The 24,087-nt window shown below is 37.8% G+C and overlaps 1 protein-coding gene across 1 annotated transcript; it reads right to left on the bottom strand.

Moving 5' to 3' along the window:
• Positions 1-1,991, bottom strand: LOC115969524 (scopoletin glucosyltransferase-like). The gene has a single exon (XM_031089193.1). It carries the CDS (start codon positions 1,711-1,713, stop codon positions 265-267), a length of 1,449 nt encoding a protein of 482 aa, XP_030945053.1. The 5' UTR covers positions 1,714-1,991; the 3' UTR covers positions 1-264.
• Between the last annotated feature and the right edge of the window lie 22,096 nt (positions 1,992-24,087).

Below are 24,087 nucleotides of genomic sequence, written 5' to 3'. Positions count from 1 at the left end.
TAAAAGTTAAAACATAAATAAATAAATAAAGAGTAGGTAAGTGGACACATATCTCCAACTTATAGTATTATAACTTCTAGTTGGACTATTGATCCCTATTTCTTAGGACCATAACCTACAATTATTGAAGAATAATTACGTGGGGAAAACTCACACACACTAACCAACAAGGGTAAATCCCGCTTTCTCAAAAAAAACAAGGGTAAATCCCCATTTATTTTTTAATGACGAAATAACCATATTGGCAATTTCTTCTGTCAAAGGTCAAGGGCAATGAGACCTTAATTCTTCAATTAACGCATTCAAATCAGAGTAAGAAGATCCCCCATCTTCAACGGCCCTCTTTGCCATCTCCCCAAGTTTCTTGGCTCTACTTCTCATTTCCTCTGCTTCTTCACCCACCATAATTTGCCTCACTGCCTTATCAATTGCTTCCCTTTTGATAGTATCTCCCTCCATTCTTTTCCATTGTTGAGCAGCAACATCAACCCCGATTTTCAGTACCTGAGTCACTAACTTCGCATTGTAAAACTGATCAGCCCTCATAGGCCATGTGACCATCGGCACCCCTGCACTCACTCCTTCCAAGATCGAGTTCCACCCACAATGTGTCACAAATCCTCCAACTGCTTCATGGTCGAGAATCAACACTTGGGGTGCCCAACCCCTTAGAATTAGTCCCTTACCTTCCATTCTTTTCTCAAATCCTTTAGGTAACCAATCTTCTTTTTCTTTTTCATTTTCGCCATTCTTCACAACCCAAATGAAATGTTGTTCAGAAGCCTCAAGACCCATTGCGATCTCCATGAGCAGAGAATCACTAAAGCAATTTTCTGAATCACTAAAGTTTGCTATACTCCCAAAACAAATATAAACGACGGAATTGGGTTTCTTTGTACCAAGCCACTTCAAACAATCATGTTCATCAATAGAGGATTCCTTTCCCCTCGGGGCTTTATCTTCAGCACCCTTGTTACGGAGTGAGACTGGACCTATATGCCATGCTTTTCTTCCCAAAACCTTCCTATAGAAATCTGCATAATCCGACTCAAGCTCATAGAAGCTGTTAACAACAACCCCATAGCTACTTAACTCTGCTTCCGTAACTTCTTTCAATAACTTGGTAATGTCCGTTTCAACTTCTTGCTGAGTGAAGTTTGGCAGTTGTTTCCTTGTCAACTTTATCTCCCCTGGAAAATTGGGAATGACAAAAACTTCAGAATCAGATGAAACTTTCTTGTGAGGTTCATATCGTCTCATAGCATGGCATATAGTCAAAGAGAAAAAACTGGTCCCGTTGAAAACAAGCCTAGGAATACCAAACTTAGCTGCAACATCATTTGCCCATGGAAAGAAATCGTCGGCAACAAGGCAACTAGGTTGGTGATCTTGGAGTAATTGCTGGAGAGGTTGTTGGAGCATCTTAGTGGCTTTGATAAAATTTTGAACCATTTCTAGGGAAGTCAGTGACTCAATATTTTCACATCCTTCCGGCAAGCCAGCCTCTACAGCCGGGAACTTAATGATTTGGATATCAATGTTGATGCCGCAAGTTTTGTAGATTAAAGGCATGTTGCGAGGAGTAGTCACAATCGTTGCCTTCACACCTCTTGCTGCGAATAGCTTGGCCATGTCTATAGTTGGTCTCAGGTGGCCATGGCCCATCAAAGGGAAGAAGAATACGTGAATTGGCTGATGACTTTCGCTACCCATGACACCAGGAATAGGCGGAAATAGAGATATTATTAGGCTAGGCTATATTTTTCACTTTATAAATGTAAGGTATGAGAAATTTGTTAGACACAAACATGGTTTATAGTAGCCCACAAAGTTTTGAGAAAGAAAACTCTGGATTCTTTCTTTCAGTGTTAGGTAAGAGAAATTTAGGTGCGAGAAATTTGTTAGACATGAACATGGTGCATAGGAGCCCACAAGGTTTTGAGAAAGACAACTTTAGATTCTTCGTTGCAATGTTAGGTGCGGCCACTCTGTGTAACTCAGGTGGTCACAGACCACCTTCACTTACCAAAAAATGTGTGTATATATATATAAATATATATATATATATATATATTTATATATATATATATATATGAATGAACAAAATTTATGAATACTACCTTAAGTGCTATTTCTATTTTTTAGGTTTCCTCTTAAAATTTTGATATATGACCACTTAACTAAAAAATACACTTCTATCTCATAAGAAAAAAGCCACATTACTAACTAAAAATACACTTCTATCTCATGTAAAAAAAACCAAATAGCAAATTCTGAAAATGGGAACCTAAGGAACAGCATCTAAGTCTTGCCATATATATATATATTTTGACCACCCTAATAAAAATATTGATCACCCTGACTTGAGATTTACAAGAATTTCAATTCAATAAAAATAATAGTAATACTACATTCACAATATTTTTACAATAATTTCACAACAAATCTTATGTGATAAGTGGAAAGCGGTTACTAATTCTAATTTTAGCCCAATATTTGACATCACTTTTTAACCCACTATTAACAAATTGTTGCATAAAATTTAAAAAAAAAAATGTTGTAGATATAACATTACTCCAAAAATAATTTTGGCCCCTCAAATATAATCCTTAACCCCTTAAACCAATAAAAAAAACAACCCTTAAATGACAACAAAAAAATATAGCCCAAATAACAACAAAAATAACCCAAATAAAAACAAGACTAGACCAAAAAACATAAAGTAAATAAATTATTCAACAAAAAACCTATTCAAAAAGAAAAAAAAAAATAATCATTTAAATTTGTAAGTACTCTTTCAACATATTATTTAAAAATAATCTCTAATTTCATTTTTCCTTGAAAAAATTACTCAAGAAAAATATTATAATCATAAGTTCTCCTTGACAGTACTAGCAGTTATGCTCTTTTTAGCTTTGCAATCCCAATAAATTTGCTTTCCTCAGCAACTCAACTCATAGTTCTAGCAAATATCATCCGTTTTTCTTTCTCTTCTCTATTATTATTTCAATTCTCTTACTTTATTACTCTCATTTTAGTATTCTCAATTTTCAATTTATCTCTTATCAGTCTATTTTTTATTTTTCTCTATATTAGTAGAAAAAAATTGTATTACTTCATATATTTTCGCGATTTTTTTGTGGCATTGATATATATATTCAAGTTATCTACTTATTAAATTTTATATAATTTAAATTTCTTAATAACCACCATAAAAAATAAAATAAAATAAAATAAAATGCTGGAGCCGCTACTAATATGAGAAATTTGTTTGACATGAATATGATGCATATTAGCCCACAAGGTTTTGAGAAAGAAAACTTTGGATTCTTCCTTGTGGTACTGGCAACGCAATGATTTTCATTTCTTGATGCCGACTTCTGGTTGCACACTCCTACATTCCTATATTAAAATGTAATTTGTAATTGACAAGTGGGTCCCTAAGTGTCAATTGGGTGTCAACAATCTAGCCAAGTGAAGAATTAAGGGCAGCAAAATGAAATTGAAGAAACAAGCATATCTTGCATTCACATAACCTCTCTACTTAAAGCAAAACACTAAATTCTCCTACCCACGTAATTAAAAACTTGCACCCAACACTATCCACATAAACTCTTGTCTATCTCCAACTTTTTTTTTTTTTTTTTTTTTGGGAGAAAGAAGCTGACTTATTTTATTACCTTGAAACAATTACATCCAAATCTAAATTCTAAAATCAAAACAATATGCGATGAGACATCTTCCATCCATACTTGAAATCTAGTATGCGTTTCTCTTAACATGAGAATGCAACAATTGTTCAAAACTATTAGCAACCCTTTTCACATCGTCTACCAGCAGACCTGTTGGAGATAGGCTACACTTTGTTGACTTCAAAACTTTAATCAGACCGAGAGAATCTCCTTCAAGAATAGCTCTACAAAAACCCAATTCACACGCAAAGGTCACTGCCTTTAGAGCAACCAGCGCCTCAACCTTGTCAGGCTTGTAAGCTTGATGAATTTTTTCTAAACAAGAAGCCAACACAGCTCCATTATTATCCCGAATTACCACTCCAATTCCGGACTGATTTGATTCACTGAAATCAGCTCCATCAAAGTTTATTTTCACCAAACCAACTTGCAGACTTTTCCATCTTGAGCCTCCAATATTGCTATCTGTAACCTGCACTTAAATATTCTGCCAATCAACTCTAAATTGTACCAGTTTTTGCTTCGCTTGTTTAGCCACTTAATGTAGCGGAATAGCTTGTTGGTTCACACGAACTTTGTTTCTTTGATTCCACACCATCCAAGCCGTATAAGCAAATAACTCAAGTGACTTTCCTTCTGCAATCAGCCATGACAGAAACTTCTTCACATCTGTAAACTCCACCTCAGACCTGAAACACCATTCTTCGCCCACACCCCAAACCTCTCCCAACTCCGGACAAGACCAGACAGCATGCACGGACTCCTCCGCAGCTAAAAGACACCTCTCACAGATTGGATCAGCTATAACTTTCCTCTTTATCAATGCCTGTTTTGTAGGAAGAACATTACGACATGCTCGCCAAAGAAAATTTTTAATTTTTGGACGAACTTGCAGCTGCCATATCTTTTTCCAGATCTATTTATCATGAATTGGTGGGGCTTGTTGGCTTGCTTCCATCTCTGATTCTTGTTTAAGGAACATATAACTGGACTTGCATGTGGAGTAACCCGATGTGGAGTAGGACCAATACAAGGTGTCCTCAGTTGCAGCTCAGCTAAGAGGAATCTTCTTGATCAATTCAGCATCCTCTTCCACAAATAAACCATGTTCTTGTGTTTGGGTCTATGAGCGAATCCACCATATAATTTTCAAAACTCTCCAATGGACAAGTTGGCTGCCTTGGAGGGTGTTTTCTTGGCAGCCAACGCTGCTGCCATATATTAATTTTTTCCCCACTTCGAATCCTCCAAATTGCCCCCCTTTTAATAATATCTCTCCCCCTAAGGATGCTCTTCCAAGCATAGGAACCCAACCTTGAATCAACAACCTCCATTATTGAAGAATTAGGGAAGAAGCGAGCTCTAAAAACCTTGTAGAAGAGTGAGGACTTATTATGCAGGAGCCGCCAAGCTTGCTTCACCAAAAGAGAGTCATTGAACATGGCAAGATCATGAAAACCCATACCACCAATGGTTTTTGATTTTGTCATCTCCTCCCATTTAACCCAATGAATCTTTCTTCGGTCACCCCGTTGTCCCCACCAAAACTTCTTAATAAGGGACTCAATCTCATTGCACAAACTTACCGGCAATTTAAAGCATCCCACTGTGTAAGTAGGGATAGCTTGGATAACTGCCTTTAAGAGCACTTCCCTTCCAGCTTGGGAGAGTAATTTTGCTTCCCACCCTTGAAGTTTCCTCCACACCTTCTCCTTAATAAAATTAAAACTCTCTTTTTTCCTTTTATCAACTAGAGAGGGCAGCCCAAGGTATTTCTCATAGTGCATAATTTCCGGCACCCCGAATTTCACCTTTATTTCGTGCTTGACTTCTATTTACTTTTTGCCCCGAGGCTTCCTCATACTTGTTTAGTAGGTCCAACACCATGTCACACTCCTCCATAGTAGACCTGCAAAAAATATGACTATCATCTGCGAAGAGCAAATGTATTAGTTTAGGGCCTCTCCCACAAGAGGAGTAGCCATGGATATCTCCTTGTAATTCAGCGCTTTTGTACAAAGAAGTAATAGGAAAGGGGAAAGTAGGTCTCCTTGCCTAATCCCCCTAGTAGGAAAAATCATCCTACATGGTTCTCCATTCACCAAAACAGAATATGAAACTGTTTTCACACAACCCATCACAAGATTTATCCACCTCTCCCTAAAACTCATCTTCCTTATTATACCCTCTGTTGAGGGGAAAATTTTGATGTTCCCAAATAGAATATGAGGTAGCCAAGCCGAAACTCAACGATGGGCCCTTGAAATAAAGCCCAAAGGCTATCGGTGTGGTGTAAGTCCGCCCAAGCAAGAGATAGAGGCTGTACCCTAACAAGAAGACAACAATAAAGCATAATAAACATGTTAGTGTTGTTAATTTGTTATATTATTAGTCTTTTTACGGCGTCATAGTTCAAATCAGTCCTCTAATGGTACGGTATTATCTCCAGCGGTAGGGGTGAAATTATACTTAGAGTTTAGCAGTCAATGATTAAATAAATTTAGGAAAATGTTCACTCCTGGGGGTCCTTATGTGTCTTGGTCAAGGGAATTTATAGTACTTTCAGCCATCATTACATCAATTATGAGGGAAAAATTCAATTGTTACAAGTACATTATATTCTTCATCATAATAATAAAGAATGATTAAAGGCTCCATAGTTACAAATAAAAAAGGAAAAATAGGATGGAATGAAGGGAGAGAAAGATCCCCAACTCAGTGCAACAAGTCTTAAACTAAGATTTTGGTGAGTGTATAATCATAAGGCGTGAATGAGGTGAATGTGGGCTATTTTGAGTGAGTGAGATGGGATTAACACTGAGATTGAAGCTTTTTGTGAGTAATGGGCTGTTTGTGTCTAATTGGAGGACATTTTTGAGCTGTGGTTATGTAGAGGGGTGGGAAGAATATCTGAAATTAGATGAGTGTAGGCTGAAGATGATGAGTGGTGATGTGAGAGACCGCGCCCCCGACCCGTTTTTGTAGGATGTTGGGCCAAACCCACGTGAATGGGTGGAGTCGTGTTATTGCCTCTCAAAATGGAGGTTCGACTAGTTATATTTCCCCCTTTAGATTAAGGGTTTTACAATGGAGTCGCCACTTATTTAATTATTGGAAAAATAAGAAAACCATGAATGAAAAATTCCTCATTTTATTAATTTGAAATTGAATTTACATTGATTATAGGAAAATTACATGGCTTTGGTCCTAGATACAATCTAAGATAAAGTACATGACTTTATTTCCTAGTTACAATCTAAAAATCAAAAATTACATGGATAAGCATTTGATCTACTAACCCTTGATCTAAGCTCGGAGGCTATGTTACAAGGTGGGAAGGTGTTAGGCACCCACCTTGCCCAGTGAAACCGGTCTTCTATACTATAGTGGCCAACATTCATATCACATCATCCAATATGTCAATCAATTTGTATGTTGAATTTAATGTGTGTACATATGATAAACCCTAATTCAATTTATTAAGCATGACATTTGGATTGAAAAATAAACTCTAGTGAATATGTGTGGATAGTGATAACCTAGATTCAAGGATTTGAAAGAATTACTAAACAAACATGTTTTTCATTTTTTTGATGTGGATTTAAGATTAAATCTAGTGATATGCATGAACATGTGATGAACAACTAAGAACATATGAAGAACACATAAGAACATTCAAACATATTCAAGATAATTATCATGCTTTAATCTTAAATTCTCATCATGGCAATATAAACAAACAGTTAGGGAAGGGGATTATACCTTCATGCAAGAACCATATAATGGAGGAGGGGATTCTTGATGGAGGTCCTAAGGGTGGAGGAAAAGAAGAGCTAGGAAAGGGAGAATGAGTCTCACTCAATACCTTGAGTCTCAGGAAGACCAAGATATGACAAGACTACTCAACTTCATTAGAACTCAAGAGAAAAGAAGAGATGAGAATTTTTTGTGTGCTTTGGAATGAAGGAGAGGGGGGTTTATATAGTAGTGGTGGAGGAAATATGAATGGAAGACCATTTAATGAGGGTTGACAAGGAATCATGAACCTAGACCTCATTTTAGCCTTTAGAGAAATCTAGTGCATTAAATGTGGAGATTGATGAGAGTGAAAAGCAAGCAAAGTTCGGTTTTCCCGTAGCTGCTGTAACAGCCTGCAGAGCCAACTTTGAAAAATCATATCTGCCTCAATTATGATCGGAATTGTCTCATTCTTGTTCTCAAATTGAAGCCCCGGATATCTAGTTTCTGGGAAAATTAACCTCATTCACAGATTCAAAATATTCTGAGAGATATCGATGAAATGGTAAGCAGAGGTCATTTGATAGAAAATGGTTTCAGCATAATTAACATTAATAGGTCCCAAATTAGCTCCCAATTAACATTAAATTGCTCCAATCACTCCCATTTCAGACTTAATTGGTTCCAAATTTACTCTAATTAAAAGATAATTGCACAAATTACTTATGGAATAATTAATGTTTAACTATCTAGTTAATTAGGTGTGTGCAACCCTACCATAAAATGTAGTCCTAACCAATCAAATTATGACACATCATCAATCTCAAAATGATTATACTTATAACCAATTGAAATCAATTGTTCATAATCACATATAGTCGGACTCAATTTGTGATAGTACATCTCAGCCATTAAAACTTGATTTGATGATAACTTTCAATCTAATGGTCCGATTAGGGCTCATGACCAATTGATTTGATCGTTACAACATCAAGATTATTTTGGTAAAATGATATTAAGGATCTAATGACCAGAATCAAGATGCATATTTCCAATGTGAAATTACCTTTTTACCCTCCATGTGAGGTTAAATACGGGTTACAAAATAGGATATCAACAGGTGAGCTTAAGGAAAGCTAAACCACGAGCAAAGTAGTAAACAAACCAAGGGTTTCAGAGGGAGTGGCTATTCTGGTCAGTTATGGGACATTTATGGAGTAGGAAGGTGTAAGCAAGGTGGTGAATGTTGGTGTTATGGTGACTATAGGCTGAGAAAGGTTGTGAGTGAGCTCAAGAGAGCTTGGGGAAGCTTAAAGAAAGCAAATTGGGATTGAATTTCTGCAGAGTGTAGTCAATGACAGAAATTTTTTAGAGAGGCTTCCTCCTCCCCAATAGGCTGAAGTGTGTGTCTTTTTATAATGGAACTTGAGAGAAGCATTGATTGACAAGAATCCAAAAATGCATGACTCACTAGGGGTGACGAATCAAGGTTAAGCTTCTTGAGAATTTTTGGTCAAAAGTAAGAGATTCACTTTAGGGGCTACCTTGCTTCTTTGGGTAATGATGGGATTTTAGAGCTTTTTGCATTAAGTGCCAAGATTTTCGGAGCTGAGCTTAATTATTGTGTATCAAGAATGAATCCTAATGCTGCAAACTGAGATTTGGTCTCCCAAGAAGTAAGATTTCAACACCCCAAGCCAGGTGTCAAGTTATAGTCTACTTCAGGGGGTTCCACTGGAGATCCCTTTATGCCCTCCAAACCACATGTTCCCAAATTTTCCCCTTTAGGATTCATGGGCTTGGTACATGAATCATGTCTTAATCGTTTTTAACATTTATAACATCAATTTGTTGAAGTTTGGATAATCTGGTTTCAACTCCCCTTTCGTTGGAGGTGTAGTTTTGAGGAAGATCATGGAGTCTCTTCATCCTTTTGACTTCAACTAATATGACAAACCTTGGGCACTGTTCACGTCAGGCAAAGGGTGGCAGAAAATTGATGGGATAGCTCTTAGTCCATTCTCAAAGGCTTGGTTCTCTTGTATGAGTCTCTAGTTGCCTTTTGGTTAGTTGCTTGTGTTTTTTGCTTGGGCTTGCTCACATGGGCTAGGTTGTGTGCACATGTTGCCATGGGCTTTCATTCCTCATGGATTTTATTAGTAAATATTTTTGGGTTTTTCATAAATACTTGCAATGGGCCTTTGAGCAATTAGTTGTAATGTTTGAAATAATAGGACAAGTTTCAAAATACTTTTGTAAATACTATTTACTTTGATGAATTCCATGTTGCAATAATCTTCATGGTTTCTAATAATCGCATCATAACTTAAATGATGAGCTTGTGGGTTTGAATATTTACCATGAGTGTCGAAGGGTATATTATGGATGTCACGATGCAAATGATGTCCATGTATTTCATAAGTTTATAACAATAAATATATGTCATGGGTCTAACAATCATAACTTTCCATGGGCTTTTACAAGATGATTGCCATGGATTTTGAGAATAGATAATTCATAAACTCCACGAGCTTGTAATATTGTAATAATATGTTTAAGAATTTAAAGTATTGTTTATTATCGGACTTTTAAGTGAAATAATTATGATATAGTATTTTGCCAAGTATTTTAATAACCTTGGGCTTTTGATAAAATAGTGCCAAGTAATTAGCTTGGGTTTTTAATAGTACCAACGCAAGGTGGGCTTTTGATATTGCTAATGAGAATTGGGCTTTGATATTGCCAATGAAAATTGGGTTTTAAATAGTGCCAACGCAAGTTAGGCTTTTGATATTGCCAATGAGAATTGGGCTTTGATATTGCCAATAAGAATTGGGTTTTAAATAGTGTCAACGTAAATTGGGCTTTTAATGTTGCCAATGAGAATTGGGTTTTGATGTTACCAATGAAAATTGGGCTTTAATTAGTGCCAATGTAAGTTGGGCTTTTGATATTGCCAATGAGAATTGAGCTTTGGATAAATAAATTGCCATGGGTTTAAATCATGGGCTTTGATCATGGATTCAAATTCCATTGATAAAATTGTTTTGCCATGAACTTGAATCATGAGCTTCTCAAATATTGCCAAGCATAAGTATTCTTGGGCTTTAAATAGAATATGATAATAAAATTGGATAAAATATGAGTTTTGGGGCTTTTGTGATAGTTTATATCATAACCTAATTTAGATAATGAGATATGAAGCATTTATGATTAACATAATAATAGAGCAAAAAATATTTGGGAAAACCCAATAACTTATTAGTGGTGTTTGAAAATAAATAGGTGGTACCCAAATAAAATTAGGTGTAAAAAAAAAAAAGTACCCTAACACCCTCTAAATAATACCATTCCCCCCAGTCATAAGCCTTACTCATATCTAGTTTTAGTGCCATATACCCATATGGATTTCTCCAACTTGTTGATCATAATTGACTGGATGCAACTGGCCAGGACTGGAGTAATACTTGTCAAGCTTATGCGTGTGGTTTCACGATGAAACCCAATGGGATCGAAAAGTTATTAAAGAGTATTATTACTTGCATGGATTTTTTTTTCCCCAGATTGGCAATGCCACTTCTTGTAGGAATTGTATTAAGAATGTAATCTAACCCAAATATATACCGTCCAATTTGAAAGTTTTTATTAGGCTGATTTGATTTGAGTTCAGCTAGCACGACACAACCATCATGTAGAATGACATAAAATTGATGGTGTTTTCACCGCACAAAATAGAGGTAATAATGAATACAATTAGTGTCACACCAGCATCTAATAAATAAATATGTAACTTACCTTTATGTGATTGATACCAAATCAATTTGTAATGTAATAAAGTTTGGTGTTGGTAAAAGTAGAAAATGGACTAGTCTGCAAATGAAAATGTGACTTTCTAAGTTAATTTAGCTAAAATTTGCCTAAATCCATGCAAAGACTCTAATTATGTATGGAAGTTTGGAGGAAGAGGAGAGTTAAGGGGAGTAGAGGGGAGGAGAGTAGTGGAGATGAGAGTAGAGGGAAATAGTTATCCTCCAACTTGTTTGGATGTTTTTAAAATTAAATAAGAGATGGGAATAATTAGTCTTTTTATAGTTTGTAATTTTGTTAATATGGTAGGGTATATTTGGTAATTTATTTGATCAAGCATTTCTATACTCTACTCTCCCTCCAAATCTCTCCAATTTGGGGGAATTAAAAATGAGAGTTTAGAAATAGTTAGAAACCCACCAAATCCCTCCCCCTCCTCCCTTAAAAAACATCCAAATAAGGTAATTTAACTTACTCTCCCTCCCTCTACTCTACTCCCCTCTACTCCCCAATCATCCAAACAAGCTATAAAAGTTGAAACTTAAAAAAAGAGTAGGTAAGTGGACACATATCTCCAACTTATAGTATTAATATTATAACTTCTAATTGGACTATTGAGCCCAATTTCTTAGGACTAAATCCTACAAATATTGAAGAATAATTAAGCGAGTAAAACTCACACACACCAACAAAGATAAATCCCCTTTTGTTTTTTGTTTTTTTAATGATGATTGTAGGAAAATCCAATTTTGCATCTCATACAAAACAAGCAGTGGAAGTAACATAAGGATTTACTTCATTCATGAGAGATAACATACAACTTTGAATTCTAGAACATAGAATAGAAAGCAAACCTTTAGAGATGGCAATTTTTACCCGACCTGACCCAACCCAAATGGTGTTAGGGTTTATGCCCTAAAATCCAATTTATTGGCATGTCATAAATAATTAAGTTGTTTGATTATATGAGACTATTTATGAACTAATGGGACATTATCATAGTCCTTGAGATGCATTGTATGTGATTTATGTGATTTAGTCACAAAAGATATAAATCACAAGTTCCTTGTAAACTCAAAATATAGTTCGTAGTCAGTGATAAAATTGGGTGTTTCATCTGTGAAGACTATAACACATCAACTAAGATGGTTTGTCTTGATCATGGAAGTGGAGACTTCTAGTTGATGTGTGTTGAGGGCCATTTGTGAGAATCCATGTAGAAAGAAAGAAAGCCCAATAACAAGGGCAACAAAGAATTGACAAAGCAGACAGCAAAACCATTAGGCCCAAGCGGCAAAAATAATGGATCACAGGCCCAAGAAATAAACAAATGGGTCTTGAAGAGGCAAGTGGGCTCAAAGAAGCCCGGAAAGAAAGAAATAGCATCCTATGTAGAAAAGCGAGAAAGGGCCGCCGCTGATCCAATATAATGCAAACTAAGAAAGTAAGTTGTTTATGGCAGGCCCATAAACCCCAAGGATGAGAATAATGTTATTGGGCCAGGGAAGCCCAATGAAGTTAGCAAAAAGCCCATGAGAGTGTGGAATTAGCAAAAGGGTTGAGGAAACCCAAAGAAAGCAAACAGGCCAAGGATGCCCAAAGGAAAGTCAAAAGGGACATAGGAACCTATAAATAAAAGTAAACCAGTGGTCATGCCAAGCCACTAAGAGAAGGAATAAACAGCTGGCCTAAAAGAGGCCCAGCAGAATTAAGTTATTACGGCAGGAATAACAGTACGACATTGCAAAAAATAAAGGAAACCAAGGAATGGGCCAAAGAAATGTAAGACTCATCATCAGACAAAGCCCAACTCTTGAATGAAGCAGGAAAAACAAAGAACAACCCACATAAAAGGTCAAAAAACATGGACGATGAGCCTCCAGACCACAGCAGACGAATGAGCAGCAGGCAAGTTTTAGACACATATGGAATGAAGGCACGCGCAAAGCCCAAGCACCACCAGCCTGTACCTATCCAATACAAAGCATGATGAGGTCGAGGGTTCAGAGGATCAGAGGGCATGGTTTGGTGGTGGGGAGAGGGGAAAATCTATTTTTATGGTTCTGGCTCAAGCCCTTTCAGGGAGGTGTCCTGCTGGGATGGCTTACTACCCAAAAGAGGCAAGCTGAGTTGGAACCATTAGGTGCATGCCATGAGGGATAGGGAGAGAGAAATAACCCAGACCGTGGTAGGAAAGGGTGCCACGGCAGACTAGCAAACAAAATACACTTCCTTGTCTGGCGATGGGAGGATGATACACAGACAGAACAGTGATGGTTGGCCAGTACACCCAGACCAGATAAAGGGAGTTAAGGGTTAAAACAGTAAAATCAAGTCACGGCAGGCACTATAAAAGGAGGGTCTTGCCGTGAACAAAAAGGGGGAGGAACAACGGAACTTGGAGAAGGAAATAGAAAACTTAAAAGAAATAGCAAAGAAAACAAAGTGAGAAGAAAGAAAGAAATAGTGAGAATTAGAAAGGTGGGCATGCACTGGTAGATTAATCCCTTCTCTCCCTTATGAAATTCGGCCCTCTGTAAGATAAAAAACTCGAAAGCACCTACGCAGAAAACCACTCAGGCCCATTTCCCTCAGGGCTGTTAACCTCTACTGTAGGACTCTTTCCTGAGAGATTGACTACTTTGAGGAGGGACGTTCTCCCCTTTGTGGTTCTGCTCCCGTGGATTGAATTTCTGGTCGAATTCCTCTAGCATTCCGATTAACCCATGATTATAAACATTTGATGTTTCCCTGTTATTTTTTTTCTTTCTCTTCCGTAAAAAGAAAACAAATGGTATTGTTATTGTAATTGATGTTAAGGGCTATATGGTCAATTCCTTATTAAAGTGGCTAGATATGGCCTAGTTTGCGCACAAGCCGGACTAACTTAAGCTGAAGCTGGGCCGGTCCTGACTCTCTTATCCAAAAAACTTAGGCTTAGTGCAGCAGGAGGCAGCCCAACACCACTAGCACAGCCCACCCCCTTACAATGTGTTGATGTGTCTTAAAAGTTAAGACATATTGTGTAAGGTTGAATTTATTCAACCATCTAATTGGCTTTATTCCGTGCCAAATTTGCTTGTAATTCAGCATTTAGTAACCCTGTATTTAGGTGGGTTTGTTGTAAGGGTAGTGAGTGAGATAGAGTGAAGATTGCTCAAGAATGTGCAAGAAAACAGAGACTCGCGGCTGGGACTCGCGGCTGCAAGCCGCCAGATGTAGCACACGTGCCAAGCATGCTGGAAGGTGAACAGTCATGCAAGCTGGAGCACTACAGGACAAAACAGGACAACTGGCCATACGGTTATCTCGCGACTGGATCTCGCGACTTAGTCAAGCCGCGAGCCACCCCTGTTTTGTTAAACCTGACGTTTCACATTCCTCTCCCACTCCAGTATAAATACCCCTTTTACCCACGATTGTGAGAGAGCTTCCAGAGAGAATTTTGAGAGAGAAACACTAAAGAAAAACAAGATTGCTTCACCCACAATCTATACCTTAGAGTCTCTTCAAATTCCTCAACTCTCTTCCTCTCCATTGTCAAATCCTTGAGAGGCATTATACCAAACCTGGTTCTCACCATCATCATCACTGTGAGACAGATGTTTGGATTTCTGGGAAGCAGTTAGGAAGGAACCAATCTTCATTGGTTGATGCTACGGTCTAGTAGCGGAATCCGGGAAGCTAGAAAAGAAAAAGGTTTGGCGCAACCTCGTTGGAGCAAGAAGCTTGGAGGGCTTAGGTGCACTGGGTAGATTAGGCTTGGAGGGTCTATTGCTGTCCATGTATCCCAACTGTATTTTCTAGTGGATTGTTTACCGCTTGGAGGACGGCGGAGAGGTTTTACGCCGAGGGCTTCGGTTTCCTCTTCGATAACACGTCTTTGTGTTTGCATCTTCCTTCCTCTCTATCTTTGCCTTTTTATTATCTGCTGTGAATTTTATTCTGTGTTAGCTTAGATAGTTTTTAACCAATTTCATATTATAGCATATGTTAAGTTTCCGCACACTAATTGTTTGACATATTGCTTAAATTGGTTAAGTTATAATTTGGGGGTCTAAACGTTCAAAGGTGTTTTTACACGTTTTTGAACTTTCAATTGGTATCAGAGCAGGTACACTGCTATTGGTTTCATTACCATTGTGTGATCCTTGACTCCCTTTTGAGATGGATAGGTCTCAATCCCTAAATGCACCTCCATATTTTGATGGTAGTAATTATGGTTTTTGGAAGATTCGCATGAGAGCTTTTCTATGTTCTATTGATGAATCCGTTTGGGATGCTGTTGAGATTGGTTGGACCAAACCTGAGGCAGCCAAATCCACTTGGGATAAGGCAGCACTTGCTGCATCTAATGCTAACAGTAAAACACTCAATGCTATTTTCTGTGGTGTGTCTCCAGATGAATTTCACAGGATTTCTCACATTACCATTGCCAAAGAAGCATGGGAGATTTTGGAAACCACCTATGAAGGCACGAAGAAAGTAAAAGACACCAAGTTACAAATGCTGACCACTTGGTTTGAGGAGCTCAAAATGAGTGAGGATGAGTCTTTTGACTCTTTCTATGGGAAGCTAAATGAGGTGGTTGTCAGTAAGTTCAACTTGGGGGAGAAAACGGAGGACTCAAAGATTGTAAGGAAGATCCTTCGATCATTGCCGGAAAGTTTTCGTGCTAAAGTGACAGCAATTGAAGAGAGCAAGGACCTTGATGACATCAAAGTACAGGAGCTAGTTGGTTCTCTGTAGACTTATGAGATGTCGCTGCCCAATCAACGGAAGAGTAAATCTCTTGCTCTAAAGACCATCAATGAGAAGGTGGAAGATCAAGACTCATCGGGAGAAGATGTGGTTGACAAAGATGTTGCTTACCTTGTCAAAAAATTCAGAAAGTTCTTGAAATTAAAAAATAATGGCAAATTTGATGATAAAAGAAAATTCCAAAGTTCTGGAAGGGAGAAAAGGGAATTCAAAAGGAAAGATAGAAAAGAATCCCAATCTACACAAGGTGTCACTTGTTTCGAATGTAACGGGCATGGATACTTTAAGAAGGAATTTCCGAATTATTTGAAATCAAAAGGTAAAGTGTATGCCACGACTTTGAGTGACTCGGATTCGTCTGACTCAGAATCTGAAGAGAGCTGTGATGGAGAAGGGAACTATTCGGCTTTTATGACTATTGCTCATGTTGAGTCTTCAGATGAGTTGAATCTGCTTGTACGAGACCTTGGAGAACATAGTGATGATGAATCACTAGGAATTGTTGAAGAATCAGATGCTGAAGAGGAAGAAAGCACAGCAAATCTTCAAGAGAATTATAACTCACTCTTGGAGAAGTCGGGTGAGTACACAAGGGTGGCCAAGGCTGCTGTGAGAAAAATGAAGAAGGCTGAGGAGGACTACAAAAGTCTCCTAATCCGATATAGGGAGGCCAAATGTGAGATAGAAATACTGAATGGTGAGTTGTCCAAAACTTACACAAAAGTAAGATTTCTTAAGAATGAGGTTGTGCAAGCAAATGCTAAAGTAGAGAGGGTCACCACCAAGAAGCTAGATGATGTTATCTCATCTCAAAAGAGCTTTTCAGACAAATCCGGATTGGGATATACCAGAAGAAGTAGTTCATCTGGAAATGTCACTAAAGAAGTGAAATTTGTAAAGGCCAAAGATCTAGTTGTAACTAACCTTACTGGTGAGAAGCTCGAGGTGGAGGAGAAGAAGAATGTGGTGAACCAACGGATGTTAAATCCCCGTAATCAGTCTGTGGGCAGGTCTGAATCTCGTGCCAAGTCACGTCCACGACCACAAAGAGGTCCTAGAGGAACTTATGTGTGTCATTATTGCGGACTTCAAGGGCATACTCGACCAAATTACCAAAAGCTGAGAGTAAAGAATAGTGCAACTCCTCAAAAGTCAGGAGGACCTAGAAATGATAGAAGAATTTGGGCAGGTGATCAATCTAGAGATCAGAATGGTGATCCCGGAATGATGAACGTGATGAAGATGATTGGTGCATTCACCAACTGCTTGGAAAGCTTCTCACGAAGGTTTGAAAGCCCTAACTCCCGTACCCAATCCTATATGGAAATCACCCCAAACGCAAGTGACGTGGGGGTGAAAAAGGGTACTCATGCATAAGCATTACAACATGTCCATGCATTAATACTTCCTATGCTTTGTGACTATGTTTGTTTGTTTTGCTTGCTATTTTTGCTGTTGGTTGTTTGTTTGTCTACTTGTGCATATTTTTAATTTTGTCTTATCAATCTTTTTGTTTCTTGTGTCAAAAATCCAAAAATCACATAAAAAATTAGAAAATCAAAAAGCTTGATTGACATTGTTGAGTTTTTGTCTCAAAACTTGTTTTGCCTTGTACCTTTGTGCTAATGGCTTTGTGCATTTTCGAGCATTGCTTGTTTTCATGCACTCATATCACTGTGGGAAAAATCTTGAAATCTATGTGATTGTTGTAAATAGATCTTCAAACTTGTCATGAATGATTAGTGAATGGTTATGTTGATCTTGAGACATGCATAGACTTGTGTCTATATATCTTCCCACTATTTAATTTTTGTTTTGCTAAAAAGAGCTCACCAAATGTAAATCTCCAAATGAAAAGAGATATTGAGCTGCAAAAGCCTGTCGCACATTCTAGTATTCGACTAGGAAAAAGGATAAGCGACTTTATATTAAAGAAAATGTTTATTCAAAAAGCCAAAGACTTGTTCATTAAAGTGAAATGTCAAATATCACTCTCACAATGAGAGGTGATTGCCTCAAAAGATCAAAAAGATCAAATGTTATGATTAAAAGTGGAGTCAAATGTAAAGCTCCAAGTTATGTTATCAAGTTTTGTGGGAGGTCATATATACATATTTCTATAATTGACATGGGTCACTTGATCTAGTGCTAGTTGTGTATGTCTTGGTTGAATTGATCATTGAAGCTTCACATTAGACTAAGGACTATCTCATTGTTGATATCCACACACAACACACAAGTTTATGTTCAATAAATGCCATATTCATTTGTGTGATTGTACTTGATGAAATGTGTTTTCACATGCTCAATCTTTGTTAAATCTAGCACAAAAAGATTTTTGAGTGTTTTAGGTGTTTTTGGAAAGTATTTTGTTTGAAAAATCTGAAAACTTCAAAAATCCAGTTTTGCACTGTTTTGGCGGCTCAGTCGCGGGTATGTCAAGTCGCGAGCCTCAGTCGCGTCCTCGCGGGTCATTTTTGGCGACTTGTTCGCAAGTGGAAGGTCCAGTCGCGAGGGTTACTCAGAGATTTTCGCGGCTCAGCTCGCGACTCTTTCGCGGGTAGATCTTCCAGTCGCGAAAAACACTTAGAAAAATTTTTAAAATTTTTGTCCTTGAGTGTTCTGGCGGCTTGAACTGGCGACTGTGTGGCGACTTAATCAAGTCGCGAAAATCGCGTGTTTGGCAGAAACAGGAGCAGTTTTTAAATCTTTTTCAGTTTTCCCTCGAACTTTTGTGACTGTTCATCTTCTCTCTAAACTATCTCCTTTCCAAACACTCCGTGAATCCATTTTCAAACCTCATTGGTGCTTCATTTCTTATCCAAATCATCAAGAAAAGGTATGGGTTTTGCTTTCTCAATCTCATTTTCCCTTTTCCTGGATATTTCTGTTACAGTTTGGATTGATATTGTGTTCGATATACTTCTCTCTTTGTGTAATGGGTATGGCGTGTCTTGTTTGATATTGTTCTCATATGTTTTCATGTTGAGCAGTCACAATGTGTTTTTCATTGTTCTGATATTTGCCTGTTGTTGAGTCTGAAAATCTTTTCTTGAATGGGTTTGGTGTTTATTTGACTTGCTCATTTCACTTGCTTGAGTATTGATGTTGGTTTTCGGTATTGGTTACTGAGTTTTTATGAGAACATAATGTGTGTCTCTCAACCATGTGCTCTAGTTTGGATGATTTGTTACTTCATGTTGAAATATTTTCCCATGTTCATATCTCTTGTGGAGTGTTTTATGATATCTGCTCTAAGTGTTCGAATGCTGTGTCTGTTTGCATATCATGGTCATGATAACCTGTCTCATTGACAGTTTTGTCAGTTGTTTTGTCTATCTATGTCTTTGTGCACTATCACCATTTTGCTGCACCTGTCATTTTGTGCTCCTTTGTATTGTTGGAAGTTTGGTTGGGTCTGTACTATCTTCAGTTTGTATTTATATATTGAAATTTTTTTTACTGAATCTTGTTGACATTTATCTTGTGTGGTACTGTTGTTTGGTTCTTTGTTGTGGGCTTGTTTTCTTGCAGATGTCTCGTCGATCTTCTAGGGGTAAAGACATTGTTGCTGACAAACCAGCAACACCAGTTGCTAAAAGGACTCGTCTATCATCTCAGGCATCTCAAGACCCCAATGAGGATAGGTTCAGACTTCCGCTTAACTCACACGCCTACTCAAACGTTTTTGACAAGTCAACTACTATAGTGGAACGGGTGGTAGAGTTTAACACCTTAAGGACCACTTTTATCCCTCGAAACTTTGAGAAACGAGATTGGGCAAACTTGTTCGGGAACTTTGATGATCCAATGGATGAGCTGGTCAAAGAATGCTTCTCCAATGCAACTGATCTTGGAGTTCAACTCATTTTCTGGGTCAGAGGAACAGAGTTTAGTGTTTCCCCAGACTCCATCGCAGATCTTCTCGGCATCACCAGACCTCAGAATGTAAATCTAACTCCTTATGATGAACGAACTCCAGAAGTTGGAGAAATTCTTCAAATCCTAGGATCCGATCATGAAGTATCCAGTGCAGGAACATCCATCAGCACCGCAAAGTTTGCACCTGAGCTGACCACACTGAAGTTGATCATGTCTACCAATCTCTACCCACTGTCCAACACTACTTTCATCAATCTTGGGAGAGCTCTATTCCTTTGTGACCTTATTACAGGAGCCCCCATTGATATATGTGCTCATATCTACTACACCTTGAGGAAGACCGCGTGTCGAACTGCAGCTCGAGGAGTTATTCCATTTTGCAGTCTCATCATAAAGCTCATTCTTCGTGAAGGCATTATTTCTCCTGCAGATGGAAAAATGTTGACTCGTCAACGTCCTATTTCCTTGTTCACTCTTCAAGCTAGCAGAAGTCACTCCTCTAAATCACCAAGGAGTGTTCACATCTCTCCGGTTACTCCATCTGCCCTTGAATCAGAGACACCTGCACATACCACATCTACATCACGTGCTATTCCTGAAGCTTCACCGGCTAGTATTCCGCAAGCACAGACTGCTCCTCATACTGATAGAGTCGGCAGTGTACTTGAGCATAATCAGAAACGCGTTGATGAGCTTGTGGCACTTCTCTACTCCACAAACAACCATGTCCAAATGTGTCTCGAGACTAAGGAGAATCAGCTAGATGATATTCAACGAAAGTTGGATGAGAGCCTTTAGCTATTCGTGACAAAAAGGGGGAGAGCATTCAGTAAGGGGGAGAAAGTTTCAAAGGGAAGTGTGCATAGTGATAGGGGGAGTACACACATACTTTTGTCATACTTTTGTTTTTAGTCTTATCCTCTAAACTTATGGTTTTAGGTTTATGTTTGTTGGACTATTTATTGTTTATATGGGTTTGATACACTGTGTTTTTGGTGTATAGTTGTTTCTAACTCTTAACCTATACTCTTGGTTTAAACTTCAATATATTTTGATGATGTTATTCAAGATGTTTTTGTGTTTTGTACCCATGTGCTTTTGTAAGCTTTTAGGGTTTATGTTTTATGCATAGTTTGTAGACTTTTTGGTTTGTACCTTGCTTATTGCAGCCTTTATGCTATGTTGAAATCAGTACTTTAATCTAAATGTCCTGCATTTTGGTTTATGTACTGTCACTCTTGTGCCCTTGTAGGATTGTTCCTAGATGCATATACCTTGTGTATTATGCATTGGTTGAGTGTTGAACATACAAGTGTCTTGCCTTGTGCTTGTTAACTTGTATGTCTTTGTGTTCATTCCAAGTGTGAATGAGCACTGTGATCACTACCTTGTGGTGTTCACTTGGTTGATCAAGCCATGGTTTGTTTCTTAACTCCATATTTGCTTGATCACATTTTGCCTGTTTCATATGCATTTATAATTTTCTGCTTACAATGATCATGGTGCATTGTTGTGTTTCAGGAGTATTATGTCCATATGATTCAAGTGCTTCACAGCTTCTAGAGTTAGGTGTGAGTGAGTTTTGTTCAACTGTTCCCAACTCACATGTTAAGTCTAGAGTCTGTTTTAGGGTTTTGTCACGGAATAGCCAAAGGGGGAGATTGTAAGGTTGAATTTATTCAACCATCTAATTGGCTTTATTCCGTGCCAAATTTGTTTGTAATTCAGCATTTAGTAACCCTGTATTTAGGTGGGTTTGTTGTAAGGGTAGTAAGTGAGATAGAGTGAAGATTGCTCAAGAGTGTGCAAGAAAACAGAGACTCGCGGCTGGGACTCGCGGGTGACTCGCGGCTGCAAGCCGCCAGACGTAGCACACGTGCCAAGCATGCTGGAAGGTGAACAGTCATGCAAGCTGGAGCACTACAGGACAAAACAGGACAACTGGCCATACGGTTATCTCGCGACTGGATCTCGCGACTTAGTCAAGCCGCAAGGTCAAGCCACGAGCCACCCCTGTTTTGTTAAACCTGACGTTTCACATTCCTCTCCCACTCCAGTATAAATACTCATTTTACCCACGATTGTGAGAGAGCTTCCAGAGATAATTTTGAGAGAGAAACCCTAAAGAAAAACAAGATTGCTTCACCCACAATCTATACCTTAGAGTCTCTTCAAATTCCTCAACTCTCTTCCTCTCCATTGTCAAATCCTTGAGAGGCATTATACCAAACCTGGTTCTCACCATCATCATCACTGTGAGACAGATGTTTGGATTTCTGGGAAGCAGTTAGGAAGGAACCAATCTTCATTGGTTGATGCTATGGTCTAGTAGCGGAATCCGGGAAGCTAGAAAAGAAAAAGGTTCAGCGCAACCTCGTTGGAGCAAGAAGTTTGGAGGGCTTAGGTGCACTGGGTAGATTAGGCTTGGAGGGTCTATTGCTGTCCATGTATCCCAACTGTATTTTCTAGTGGATTGTTTACCGCTTGGAGGGCGGTGGAGAGGTTTTACGCCGAGGGCTTCGGTTTCCTCTTCGATAACACATCACGTGTTGTCTTTGTGTTTGCATCTTCCTTCCTCTCTATCTTTGCCTTTTTATTATCTGCTGTAGATTTTATTCTGTGTTGGCTTAGATAGTTTTTAACCAATTTCATATTATAGCATATGTTAAGTTTCCGCACACTAGTTGTTTGACATATTGCTTAAATTGGTTAAGTTGTAATTTGGGGGTCTAAACGTTCAAAGGTGTTTTTACACGTTTTTGAACTTTCATATTGAACTGGACCGTTGTGAGATTAATTATTCAATTAACAACTATCACTTGAATAATTAATCTTACAACTTCTAATTTCCTAGACTCTCAATCTTGAGAGGATAGTGAACCCAATCATGAAATGTAGGTTACTTAGATATATCAAGAGTGAAATCTAATATTCACAGTCAAAACCTCAATATGTTGGGTAACCACACGTAATGTTGAGGGAATACGTATTCTGAAGATGGAATCCATAATCTCTTTCCATAGAGACACGAAATATATATCCCCTCGAGATAAGTTTAATGGGAACTAGTTATTCAAGGCGCCCACTTTAGTAAGTAGTTACTAAAGATTATATTTATTGAAAATGGATTTCAATAAATGTGAATAACTAAAAGATAAAACCGGGTACTCAAGGATAAAATAGTTGTTTACAAAATGACAGTTCATTATGACTTTATTCACTATGGATATTTCATGGAAGGGTCAAATGATATCATTAGAGTCTTGGGATATAATTTATTAATAAGGCCTAAAGTGAAATTATATTTATATAGTGGTATTAAATATAATTAATGATAACTTTGGACTTGTCAAGAGTTGACAGTTTAGCCCAAGGCCCATTGGAGCTAGAGTCTTATTTGTTCTCTTTGGTCTCATCTTAAGCCACAAACTAAAGCCCAATTGGGTAGGCCCAAAAGGCTAACCCAATTACATAATCAGTTTTTATTTAATAAGAGTTATTAAATAAAGTAACTACCAAGATAGTTTTTATGTGCGTATGATGAAAAGAAAAAAAAAACAGTTTTTCTCTATAATGAGAAGAAAAACTTTCCTTGAGAATCAACATAAAAAAAGACTGATTGAGAAACCATACTTCTTGGATACCATATGGAATTGAGATGAAGATTAAAGATATTCTCAAGTCTTGGTTTTGAATTTCATTGCATCAAGGTACGCTTTCTATTCTCTGTTCTAGAATTAAAAGTTACATGTTATCTCTCATAAATGAAGTAGATTCGTAATTGTTGCTTTCGCTATGTGTTTTGTATAAGATGCAAAACCAATTTTTCCAACAATTGGTATCAGAGCCAGGATTTCAATATCATGCTTGTATAAAATGTGATTGAGTTTTAGAATTTTTAAAAAAAAAAAAAAAAAAAAAAACTGTTTTCTTGATGTTCTAGTTTTCTACAGTAACATTTCTGCATATTTTTGATATTATCGTGATCTACGATGTGGACATCTTTATAGATTCATAGCATCAGTTTTAAAGTCTTGCACTGCTTGGACGTTTTGCGCCGCTTGGATATAGTAGGCAATTGGGTATAGTTGTTGCATTTTATTCAATAACTACTGTTGATGCTATTAACGTGTTAATATCTGTTTCCATGGCCATCTTTGTTTTCGTTATTTGGGATAATGATAATAAGACAATTTAACGTGAATGC

The sequence above is a fragment of the Quercus lobata genome, chromosome 11 (assembly GCF_001633185.2).
Source record: "Quercus lobata isolate SW786 chromosome 11, ValleyOak3.0 Primary Assembly, whole genome shotgun sequence".
In the NCBI taxonomy this organism is placed as follows: Eukaryota; Viridiplantae; Streptophyta; class Magnoliopsida; order Fagales; family Fagaceae; genus Quercus; species Quercus lobata.
Note: the sequence above shows the minus strand (reverse complement) of the source record. Positions and strands in the feature narration are given on the sequence as shown.